General features: G+C 41.8%; 1 protein-coding gene across 1 annotated transcript; it reads left to right on the forward strand.

Moving 5' to 3' along the window:
• Positions 1-5,167: 5,167 nt before the first annotated feature.
• Positions 5,168-12,903, forward strand: LOC104458985 (poly(U)-specific endoribonuclease-like). The gene is made up of 7 exons (XM_010075404.1): positions 5,168-5,172; positions 6,880-6,979; positions 9,796-9,907; positions 11,129-11,250; positions 11,335-11,447; positions 12,072-12,225; positions 12,646-12,903. The coding sequence occupies exons 1-7, from the start codon at positions 5,168-5,170 to the stop codon at positions 12,901-12,903; spliced, it is 864 nt and encodes a 287-aa protein (XP_010073706.1).
• Positions 12,904-13,222: the final 319 nt, after the last annotated feature.

Raw genomic sequence — 13,222 nt, forward strand, 5'->3', positions numbered from 1 at the left:
AAACTCCCAAGTAAGCAGAGGGATTATAACATCATTGGCTTAGAGAGAAGGACTTCAGGATGGAGAGGCTGAGGCTTAGTAAACTGGGGAGATAACTGAGAGACTGGCCAGGCACAGGGACCATGGAGCTTGGTGGGTGACAATCTGTCAGGTGAGGCTCCAGTTTGAGAATTACTGCTTAGGGAAAGGTGGAAACCCTAAAGTCCTCGCTCCCTGCTCTCAGTGAGCTCTGACCTGGCTAAATTCCCACTAACCAGCCCAGGCCGTATCTCCACTGCTTTTCAGTGTTGGTCAGCTCATGGAGACTTGGCAGCAACAGTCAAAGTGCCCAGGGGAATGTCCAGCAAACTCAGTTTCTCAGAAACTTTCCTCTTCCCTATACCCATGCACAAAAGGTGGCCCAAAGGCCTGCTCTGGCTTCTCTGGGGAAAGTACTGAGCCTGCTGTAGATCCACACTGTGTTTGTTCCAGCTGCCAGCTTTTATTCAGTCTCCCCGAGTGAGCCCGTCCAGCGCAAACGTGTCCTTCGTGCATGTGTCAGCCCTGGCTGCTTTGCTCTGGAAGCCTGTAAAGCACAGTGTTCTCGATGACCAGCAAAGAGATTTAAATCAACCCTGAATGAGCCCTTTCCCTCCTCAGGGAAGTTTAGGCACCTGACTAGAGGTGACAAACCAGCACTTATCCACTGGCCACCTTGGTTAGAAAAGCATATTACTTAGGCCAGAAATGCAGAGAGATGCCTACATGATTTAGAAATGTGTCTTATTCACAGGGTTTCCTTCATCCTTGACCTTGGCAACGGTCAGCACCTGATGCTGGAGGTGGCAGTTTTGTTAGGCAGAATGTCTTCTGCAAGGCTGTTGCCCCATTCCTTGGGAAATGCTGTTCACATGAGAGTGAGCACCAAATACTGTCCCTGTTCCCTCGTGCCAGCAAAGAGGTACAGAGAGCAGGGGGAGCCTGACCTCAGCTCCTACGCAGCAACCATGCGCTGTCCTATGCAATGGCTTTGACAAAGCACTGCCTGATCTCTTCAGCAGAGAAAGCGAACCCACGGCGTCAGCAAGGCTGCGCTCTGGACACTTGGGTTTTCTTACTACCTGGGAACAACCCAGATTCTGCACTGATCCCATCTGCCTGTGATCAGGGCTTTGTTTCTGTTGGCAAATGCACCCTTTTACACTCTTTGAGATCCTTAAGTTTTTCTTAGCTCAACAGATAAATGACAGGACAGAAGTTTCACAAAAGATTTAAATACACGTTTGGTTATGAATACGTTTGGTGATGCTACTGATATGACCTGTAATTTTTTTCAAAGATTAACTTGAATCTGCTGACTCCAGTGATGATGCTGTTTGTAAATGGAAATTCCCTGGGCTCCCATCTGGGCTCTTTCTGCTAATGTGAATAAAGGAGTTGCAACTCTGTTATGGACGGAATATGGCCACTGGCTTTTGTATTTTAAATGAAAGCCTAAGAAAAGACTTCCTGCATTCAGTTGATAAACATAGGCACTGTATCTTTGTAATTTCTCTTGCTTACGCAGAACTGCAATAAATAGTAACAAAAAATACTAAAGAAAAAATTCAGTTAAAATTAAGGATATTCAGTTTTGAGATACATTAATTTCCCCTACCAGTGTCAGAAGGAAGCTTCACTTTTAAGTGAGCTAGCTGCATGTCCTGTCCCCTATACAATTCCATGTGGCTGGCATTCTCAGTACCTGCAGCTTTGTATGGCTCCAATATGATTCTTTGAAAGGGTACATGGACCAGAGGTACAGAACCATTTGTATAATTGGTAGCCTAACATCAAACCATTTTGGCTTCTGTATATGCATATATACAGTTTAAACCTAAAGCTATGTTTTTCAGGAATTATTACGAATAAGAAAATTTTAAAAGTATCAATCAAACAAAAGTAAGCAACTATCTGCAGGTTAATTTAGCCACATAATGAATGCATGCTTCCCAGGACAGGCACTGGAGTGGGTAACTGCACTTACCAGCACCTACCACCACTTGCTTCCAGTAGTTCATGGAAAGTGCTGCCTTTGTAAAACATTTTCTGATTATAATGCCTCCTAGTATTTACAAGGTCACAACTAGCAATTTCAGCTGTCAATAGAGAAGCATACACTGTTTTTTCTTCCTTCCCCACCTATAATTTTTTGATCTTTGATTTATTATTATCTTCCCTTCTATTGCCAAATAATAACCATAGATAGAACAGCAAGATTAGAATGACCCGTCCATCTCATTCAAGGCTTTTGGGCTTGAAGTGCTTATTTCTGGGCCCAAAATTAATGTAGAGATATCAAATCTCTTAACAAATAATCCAACATAATTCTAGATGCAACACTGTGAGTCATGTCTGAAGTTCATACAAGGATCTCAGGATTGCATCTGAAGACCCAGGTGGGAGAAGGCGGCAGCTGCCGTGCATGTCTGTGCCATCGCCTTCTGTGTTCCCTGACATACTGATCATCTGTGGAGATAAGGCGAAGAAGGAGCCTGGTAGAGGTGGCTCTGACTTCCTGGTCTGAGTGTGCCTGCGCTGAGAGAGTCGTGAGACGTGGTGCTGTCCTTACACTCCACGTGTTCTTGTGGGGTTTGGCACCTCCCATGCCTTCCTGCCCTGCCTGTCATCCTGAGTGACAGTCCCCAGCTGGCAAGTGGAGTATAAAAGGAGGACAACTCCATGCCTTGGACTACCAGGAGGATTTCTGAGCTTCAGGTTGCCTTAATCCTGCTCAGTTTATTTACTAAGAGAAAGCCTTCTTCCTGTCATGGCTAATCGGTAAGAGAAAATCATACTAATTCTTCTCTAATGCAAAGGGCAGTGGCGATGGGATATATTCATTTGGGAGACGTGTGAAAGGGAGTTATGTGAAATGCAGCACTGCAATAATCCTGCTTCCTGTTTCTATTCTGTTTTACTAACTCACTTTCCTCAGCGTAAAAAGTTGGTGAGACAACAGAATCATAAGCTGTTTTGGCTAAAATAAGGTGATGCTATGATCAGATTTTGCTTAAACATAGCTGATAACGTAGAATCGGTTCTCCAAACATCATCTGCCTGCCCAGGACCTTGAGAGAGTGTGTGCCGAGTAACTGCCCACTCTTACGTTTGTCCCTTGACAATACATTTTCCTTTCCACCTATAAAACTTGTCTAATTTATCCTTTGTTATTTCAAATACCAGCTTTAAACTGAGAAAAACATCACTGAACTCAAGTAAAACACATACACACTGCCATAAGAGGAAAATAGAGAAAATTCCTCCTATCTTCTATTAATCATATAAGCTAATGCATGTATTTCACAACATTTGAACCAAGTTTTTAAATAATTGGGAATTTCTTGTAAATGGCTGCTCATCAGGATTCCCAAATGCTGTTTTTTTCTATGCCAAAATTAAAGGCTTTTTAAAATTGGATGTTGTTCAAAGGATCTCTGAAGACAAGTTTACTTTAGAGAAGATGTTCAATCAGACCTTCTTTGCAGGGCTCCACATGACCTATTTGCAATGCATGTTTTTCTTGCTTTGACACTGTTGACTTGCTCACATGATTCGCCACTGACCTTTTAATTCTTTTCCCGTCTTGAGTCATTTCTGATTTATAGCAATAAAAGACGACTTCTTGGGCCATTGTTTTGGATAGAATGAAGGTTTTAGACAAGAAAATAACTTGTAAAACCAAGCATATGATGTGAATGTTTCACTTGAAAGCTATAATAAAATTGAGATGTTAGATCCTTTTGCTCTAGCAACACTGCCAGTGCATTGGAGTTACTATTGCAAAGAGCTTCCCCCAAAAAAGTTCTCTCAGCTCTTACAAGTGCAGACTAAGTGTTCTCTTTATTGGGGTGGTGCTTTGCGCACATAACCACATCCAAGCAAGGCTCCAACTGGACAAAATCCAATTGGCCAGACTTCTTGCAGAGAAATTATTTATTCTATGAGAAAGCACAAATCTAACAACTGAGAGATTTCACCATAGGGAGGAGAATGAGAATTAATTATAAACATCTCTGTTCTGAGTCATACATGCAATCGTACTGAAAACCAGAGAGTAAATACTCTTTTTCAATAAAACCTTACATAAATACTGTGTGTCATGGATTTGCATGAAGGTGTCGGGCTTCTTCTCTTTGAAGTTGTCTCACCTCCTATGTGTAAGCTAAGTTTATGGACCTTTTATGAAGAACTACTGTCCAGAAAGAGTTTTTACAAGATGACTATGTAAGTTGCTAAACAAGTTCTTTACTTTGGCAGGGATATATTTCTCTTTATTCTAATCTTCAGTTAAAATGTGTACAGGTGCTTTGCTCTATTTGGAAACTATAGGAACAACAAAAAGGACAGGAAAAGTCCATGATATTGTGGCAGCACCCATCAGAGAAAAAGGAGATAAAAGGCTTTCATTTTATAAAATTAAGTGACTTTAGAGTATTGGGACACATTTTCTGAATGCAGGAATATATTTAGTAGAAGTATATTTATTAAATAAATATGAGGACTGAAAACTGTAGGTATGCTCTTGCTGTAACCCTCTCCTGAGTAGACACCTTGAGCTTGCCTCCATGAGCTCATGCAATATTCCATAACATTTATAGAGAAGAAATTATCAAACAGAGCCTTACAGTGCTTTATAGACACAGGACACATCTGCAGTAGGTATTGAAGGGATGACAGATTTCCTGTATAGGTGATTTTTACCAAAATACATACATACCAAAATGTGTATAATATTTCACATACCTTGGATGTTCAACAGACAGCAGCCTCCTAGTTACTTCCAAAGTAAAAACTGTATTAAACATAATATGGCAGTACTCAAACAGATGGGATATTCTGATGCAGAGGAGTAGAGAGCAGGAGGGTCCAGAACCCAGGAGAAAAGTCATCCAATAAAATTAGGTCAGTCCAAGGTAACATGAATGTAGACTTGCAGTTTGAAAAACTTCTCCAGTACTGTTCTGTGAACTTGTCAATCCTGTTCTTGGGACTTCAGATGAACTGGTGAGATGAACAATTTTCTGTTTAGTGTTGGTTTGTAAGCTCTTTGGAGAAGGAATTGCTCTTCTTAAGACTCTGGAAAGAATGTGGTGTGGTGGTATGTCTGAAAATAAGTAAAAATGCTGCTGTTGGTGGCTTCTGCGATATGCCGTGAGGCTAACTCCCTGTGAAGTTGAGCCGGTGCCTCGTTTGGGCTGCACAGCCAGTGTTGTGATCCCACAAGCCACACTTCTGCTGAATAAGTAGATCTTGGAGCTTGGGCAAGGGCTTAATATAGCTCCTCTGCTCCACTGTAAGATCCATCAAAGTACTTGTTCCAAGCAAATAAATCTTCCTTCATATTCGTGTTTAACCCTAGCAACAAACATATCCTTTGGCTCCCCTACACTAGAATTTTTAGTCCTTTTCCTTCCGTCCTTCAGGTAATTGACATCCTATTCCAGCCCAGTTCAAAATTCAGATGATCTTGTAGATTTCCCATCCACAACAATGATCTCAAGGTATCACAGAGCCCGAGCGAGAACGCACTGTCAGTGCCTCCCACTCAGCTGAGGTACATGATGGCTCAGATTCCCAGTTGCAGGCAGACGGAGGCGTGGCAGCCAAAGTAGTTACGGTTGTCTGCCCTGCCTTTCTGTAGGAGGTTGTTTTCCCCACTCTAAATAACACTATGTATAGTATGTATATCATATATGTTCTTTATGCTCCTCAGCTACTGCTGCTTATTCTCTGGTGCTTTAATGTAAACTGGCTGCTTTTGGCTCTTAACTCAGGGATACGAATTCCTTTGGACAACAAACTCTCAAGAACTGCTTATGCGTTTCAGGCTGCATGAGTTTCATTCCACAGTTACACAGACAATTCTGGAGAAAAAGGATTGCTCAATAACGTAGGGGGGAAATAAAGTCTCAGTTCTCCAGGCATAGTTTGCTGCTTTCCCTTTCTTTCAATGTGGAGCTCAGACCAGCAGTTTCTGATCCAGCCACAAAGTGCAGTCCAGGACAGGAGAAGGTACATCAAATCTTGCTGTATTGCTTCTTGACTATTCTCCCACCATTTGATTAATGCCCTCTTTTCTGCTATGACTTCTATGCCATCTCTGCAATGGGGCAGGTGCCCACCTGGCTCACTTTTTGCTCTTCCTGGCTCTCAAGCTGTCTCACATCAAGGCTGCCACTTCAGAAGATTGTTTTGTGACCTTCCCACAGTATTTGTTTCCTCTTTCTGCTAGAGAGCATGGAATTTGCCACTGGCAGGAGGGCTCAGACAGTCTCTCCATCCTGGCTAGAAGAGAAGGAGAAGACATAACAGTAATCAGGAGGTTCAGAACTGGGCTTGAAGGTGCCTTGGTTCAGTCTGGGAGAACCAGTTGTTAAAACCATGGCAAGTTGCCCAGATGGCTGTTTGAAAGAAATGCCCATTGTTGATAAATTTCTGCACTTTTTTTCTTTTCTTGAGAACATCTGCTTTGGAGGAGAAATTCAAAATTATCAAGCCTTTCTTCTCTGGGCTTCAATACATGTTCTGGCTTGTAACTGATTAATTAAACTGTCAGTCATTTCAAGATTAATCCACTTCTCTTTCTTCTCCACTCTTCTTTGTCTCAATCTTATGTGTTAGTGTGGACACAATGTCCTTGAAACTGGAGCTACCCTCGGGTGGTTCATCACAATAACAACCCTTCCTAAATTTTGTTGATAGATAGATGGATAGACTTCTAAAAACTGCACTATTATGCAGGACAAAATTCCACTAAAATGAGAAAAGGACCAGCTGTCACTGGTCATTGTAGAAGTAACTTGCAGAAATAACAGCATGTCTTTTTTAACATGTGTATTTCTCTGGATTTCTTGACAGGAAGGCCTTTAATCATGAACTTTCTAAACTTTTCAATGAGATGTGGGATATGGATGTTAACCGCCTTATGCCTGGGAAAGACTACACAATTGATTTGCAGGTAACCAATTGCTAAGTCACATGAGGATCAAGTGCAGCATGGTACTGTACGAAAAGGTGTCTGCAAACCTGCCTTTTGCTAAAAAAGTTGCCTAGGCTTTGTCATTTCCACTAATGGCATAGGCAGGACTTCCTAATGATGAAGAATCACTTAGGAGAGAGAACACATTACACAGAACACATTAATGGTCCACACTACCTGGACGTTGGTTACAAGTGGAGTCTCTCAGGCATCTGTCATGGGTCCTATAATATTTCATATCTTTGTCAGTTGTGCAGAGGAGGAGATGGGAGTGCAACCTTTCTAATTTTGCAGATGACAGTGAACTGTGGTGATGAAGTTGGTATGTTTAAGCACTGGGCTTCTCTTCAGCTGGACCTAGGCAGGCTGGAGGAAGAGGCTAAGGAAAGAACATAATGAAATTGAACAAGGACAAACGCAACCAGAACAGTATGCCCAGAGAAGCTGTGAAATCTCCACCTCTGGAAGTTTTCAAGACCCAATAACATGATGACCTGAGTAAAATTCTGTGTTGACCATAATTTGACCAGGACTAGAGATGTCCTGAGGTCCCCTCCACCGTGGATGTTTCTGCGTGTGTATGACTGCTTCTGTGTATGGTCTGGGTAACTGCAGTGAGGGAGAAGGGAAGATAGGTCCCAAGTCATTCTTGGGGGAATGAGGGAGTAATCTGAGGAATTCCTGGGTCTCTCCTGGAGAGTGTGGAGTAGCACAGAGGTGTGGGTGAGGAGGGTTTCAGGGCTGTTGCTACCAGTCCCAAGGAACTGTGAGGGAGGAGTGGGTATCAGATTTGATGAGCAGACATTTCACTCCTTGACAGCTCAGTGTAATGCTGTTTTGCCAATCGACGGGGTTAGCACAGAGGACACAGGCACCAAATTAAAGAAGTTAGCTTATTTTTACTTATATTTAAAGTGATAAAATAATGAGGAAAATAATACAGTGAAAATAAATTAAAGCAAGACAAGGTAAAGCAGCAAAATAATAAGCAAACTACTACAGCAAGCATAAAATAAGGTAATGCACCTAATCATTACTAGATAGAGTTAGCGATAGTGATTAAGAAAAGATAAATCACCAATTGCCCTAATAATACATTACCGTCATCCAGATCCGCAGTCGCTGGGGAGCCCGGTTGTAGCGAGGATTTGGAGAACCCTTCCTGGCAATTGGGAAATCTCTATACAGTGCGTCCACTGTATAGATGAGGCTTCCAAATTTCTCTGCAAATGTTCCCCATTTTTATACAGTTGAATAAACAACTTTACATCTCAAACTGCAAAAAACATATGGTGTGGTTTTCCCCTTGTCAACATTCATCTCGAGTCTGGCCAGGACCTTGAGAGGGAAGTAAAAAAGGGTAAATGTATCTGGTAATCCTGATTATGTGTCTTGCAACAAAGCCTGTCGTGGGCCTCCACATCCTTTTACCGCACATCCACTTACCTCTGTGGTTGCAGTAGGCGTATCTGTCTTTCGGTTGCAACAGGCAACTTGTCTGTTTTTGACAAATGAGGCTACTGTTACACAATTAGCATTTTCCCACTGACTTACGCAGCAAGTGTGACAGCAATGCTCTATAAGCGTTACAACAAAGCTTTTCTAAATTGGTATATATTCATAAGATAGTACATCGCATATGCAATCAACATTATACATATTAGATATTTTGTGAGGTCGTGAGGTTCATCTAGAGGTCAACTTTGGTTCAGGGCCTCACTGCTCAGGCCCTAGTATTTCAAGTGCAAACATGACCATGTGTTTTGGCCACAAATCGCAGCAGGCCATTGAATATTCAGGGTCCAATTTTGTACTCACACAAGTGCTCAAACACTTTATTTCAACGTTGCTTCGTATAATAATTTTCTGTTGCTGATACACCTGAAAAAGGGGCACTTACTTCAGGCCAAAACGTGTGGGGGCGAAACTTCTCCCATATGGTTTCTTCATTTCTCAGAACAAGGCTCAAATTATCCTTCGCCCATGTTAACAAACTGCTACTCATCTTTTCTCCTCTTTTACTGAGAATGCCATTTTTTTAAATAGAAATTTGAAAATTGTCAGGAAAGCGTCCTTTCCATTTTGGTTGTGGTTATTGATCACATTGATTAAAATGCTCTTAAACGTGGCCAAACAGAAGTCTTTGAAAACTTCAGAGCACCAGGATGCACCAGTCCAAAGCTGGTGGAGCTGCACAGAACTATCTCAACATCTCCCTGGTACAGGGGTGATGGCTGGAGCTGCAGTCATGAAGTTAGAAAGAGAACATGAAGGCTGAGTCTGAGGGAGCCTACTCGGGAATTGTATTGCTTAAGCATTATCATGAAGGAGAGGAGAATTAGACTGGCTAGCTTGGGGAATAGGGACTCGGGAGAGAAACAACCCCTCTGCTGCACTGCATGGCCTCATAAGCTATATGAGCGGGGTCTGTGGGTTGCAAGTGAACAGAGAAGGAAGGCAGTAGGAGGGAGCCTTGGCTCTACATTACTTCTCTTTATCATTTGTGATGTATATAGCATAGTAGCACAGCTGGTCACTGATCAGAACTGAACTATCGCATGGGTCATCACAATCATCTCTGAAAATGAGTCAACAGAAAAATTTTGGGGTCTTGTAGTGTCAGAGATTGTCTTTTTTCTTTATGCTGGCAGTTCTTCTTCTCTTGTTTCATAGGAAGACTGTTCCTAAGAATCCTGATAGCACTATGGGTTTTGTTTTGATTATTATAAAGGCAGGCACTGTCTCCTGTAAGGACATCTCACTTCTTTCATTGTTTTACCTGGTGTTTATCCTAGGGAAAAGCAGGTGCTGCACAGCAAGGTGACAGGGCTGTCCAGGACAGCGCACCCAGACATCTGTTTCACAACGTAAATGAAGAACGTCTGAAGAGCATAAAAACTTTTGCAAGTGAGACCCATTCTTTTGTTAATAGCAGAAATTACATGAAGAATCTGTGTTGGTTTTTATGTGTTTGGCTAAAATACAACATCATATATAATTTGGATGGTGGTGAGGATCATCAGGCTGCATGTTATTTGAAGGTAGTTTCCACAACATTTGCAAGGAGGTTACCTGTAGCCTCAGCCTCAGGAAGAACATCCTTTTGTGCCTTAGCCAAATCTGAATTTCTCTGTGGTTCTTCCACTACAAAGTGAAATGGATGAGACTCTTGTCATTGCTTTGATGTTATTCCATGTATTGAAAAAGACACCAAAGTCAGCTTTCCTCCTATGCTCACAGCTTCTAGCCCTTTCAGATAGTACTAGGTCCACAGCTACTTCTTGCATTTCTGTTGGGGGCTATATTCCAAGCATGTCTATGAATGTATGTTTTCTTCCCTGATTTTTTTTTTTCCCTAGATGAGAGTTACATTAAGCTGACCGAACAGCTGGCATAATGGGGACCATGGTTCTTCTCTGTTCTCCCCACTCCTCTCTGAGCCACACAATCCTGTGTCTAGTGAGGGCAGCTCTGGTACTCACTGAACTCTACTCTGAGCCCCTTCAGCTCACTAATCTGCCAGGAAATGACTTAGGTTTTTGACCTGAAGTAATTTTCTGTCAGCTTGGTGTGCTAAATCAGCCCCCAGAGTCCACTGAGTGTCAGAGCATGAGTAGATGAAGTGACAGGAGGGAGCAGGTGGGAAAAGGGGTGCAAAGAAGAAAATGAACCCGTCCACTCAGTGGCCATGTGCTCAAGCTCAAGCCATCTCATGTAGGTTTATGCTGTATTACAACTCTACTGAAGTAATGCCCACAAAACCTTCTGCCAGCATAGCTCGAGTTCATAAGCCTGTCTGTAATTTTGGTGGTCAGATATGATTTGTTTTGGTAGAAGCTCATTATTGTTTCAGCGCTTGGTTCCATAAGGAATCTCAGTAGAGAGCTGTTTATCTTAAAAAGGAGTACAGTGGTGGTCTGGCCCTGACTCGGTTTTAGACCTACACCCAAGAGTATACATGAGAATGAAATTTGACATATAAAGGATTGTCTTTCTCTCAGGGCTGCCAAGGCATATTATACAGCATCTTTTTATGATGCCAGTCTCTAATGACTGGATCACAGGTATGATTAGGCATATGGCCTGTTCATCAGGATGAGTATGCTGAAAGTTTCTCTTTTTCTGCAGCCTTCATTTCCTTATTGGACAACTATGAGACATCAACTGGTGTAGCAGAAGTAGTGACTCCAGAAGAAATCGCTGAAAACAATTGTTTTCTTGATGCTATCTTAGCAACAGAAGTCATGAAAGTGAGTAACACAGATCTTTTTTAGTTGCTGAAAGCACTGAATAAACTGTAAACTGTGTCTATATCTTGGTTTTCTATCCTTCAGCTAGCTCATGAATATCTGCTTAAAAAAAACCTAGCAAAGCCAAACCTTGACGATTTTAAACGTCAGCTCTATGACATCTGGTTCCAGCTCTATGCCAGGAAAGAAGGAGACAGGTATGTCTGATGGATATGTCCCCTGATAATCTCTACGCTATTCTGACTTAGGTAAATATAAGCCCAAGTGCCATCTGTAACACACAGAACTGGAAGACAGCCTCAGAATATGGCCTAAATCAGGTGTTCATTGCTCCCACACAGATCGTGTTTAAAGGCTTACTGACGAGATGCTAACAGTATTGACCCTTGAGGTACACCACTGGTGAATTTCTTCCAGCTGCCCTTTGTGTCCCTAATCACAGGCCTTCAACTGCAGACATTCATCTGCTTTTCAGCCCAACAATATAATCCACTTTTCTAATCTGTACTTCATCAGTGTGTCTATGAGTCTGTTATGGAAGACAGTGTCAGAAGCCTTGCTAAAATCTGGATAAGCAGCAGTGATGCACCCATGGCATTTACTAGCAACCTTCATCACCAAATACATATTTAGACTTTGTGATTAGATTTCATTGCAAGTTTTGTGCAAAGTAAGAAAGAAAACCCAACAAATCCAGAGAAATAGAAACTGCTCACAAATCAACCTAAGCAAGCTTGTGCATCTTCTTGCCTTTTACCTCTGCCAATTTGAACTATTTAAACACATTAAAGACCTGTATATTACTCTTTGATTTATTACAGACCTGATTCTTGTGGCTTTGAACATGTTTTTGTTGGAGAAACAAGGCGTGGTAAACAGATCTTAGGTTTGCATAACTGGGTGCAATTTTACCTTCAGGAAAAACGCAACCAAATTGACTACAAGGGATATGTCGCTCGCAAGAACACAACCAGGGTAAGAACAAGCAGGGTGCAAATAAGACAAATGGATCCAGAGATAAAAGCTGTGGTAATGAATCAAGGCACAATGATACAATCATAGGCTCAACTGTTTTGAACCTGATTCACTCAGGTGTATATAAGCAGAAGAAATAGTAGCATGGCCTCAAGACTAGCTTTTTTTTTTTTTTTTGCAAAAACTAATTTTAAAAGTAGTGCTGGTGTTTACAGAATTGCAACATTGCTGAAGCTTAATTGAGATGAATGATCATGCATGCTCCAGAAGACAGGGAAAAGGCTGTGCTCCAGCTCTAGCATGCTGGCACAGCAAGGATGACTGAATCTTGCAATGCTCTCAAAAATCTGGAGTTGGAAATTGTATCTGTTTAGTCACAACTCTGTTGGAGATTATTCTGTTGTTTTGTTTATGTTTCAGCCTGACAAAGATGACCAAGTTTTGAGCATCCAGTTCAGCTGGAAGGGCTCAGTCAAGCCAATTGGAAGCACCTTTATTGGTGTCAGCCCAGAGTTTGAATTTGCCCTTTATACTGTCGTTTTCCTGCTGGATGAAGAAAAAGTCACACATGAAAGAGTAAAGATAGAGGAATATGAGCTACAGATAGTTGTTTGCCGCCATGGGCACCACATTGGAACAGCATATCCGGTACTCCTCAGCACCAGTAGTGAAGACTAGCAGCTAGAGTGATCAAGCAACATTTCTTTTTTTCTTTTTTTTGGGGGGGGGGGTGTGGAGTGGGTAGGGCACAGGACCCGACAGCACAAGAAGTTGATGTGTTGTTTTATACAACTCATTTTGAGTAAAAATTGATTACTCACTCTCTTTTGGTCTGCAATGGAGTTTTTCATCAATAGTGTGCTGTGACTCGGTGTCTTACAAATCTTGAAACATACTCCTGCTCATATTAAAGGCCAGATCAAACTTATGTCAGCCTTCCTTTGTGCATGATAACGCTGTACTTTTCAGCAGATAGTGGAATTTAGGAAAAGGCCAT

This window comes from Pterocles gutturalis, unplaced genomic scaffold (assembly GCF_000699245.1).
Source record: "Pterocles gutturalis isolate BGI_N339 unplaced genomic scaffold, ASM69924v1 scaffold23667, whole genome shotgun sequence".
Lineage (NCBI taxonomy): Eukaryota > Metazoa > Chordata > Aves > Pterocliformes > Pteroclidae > Pterocles > Pterocles gutturalis.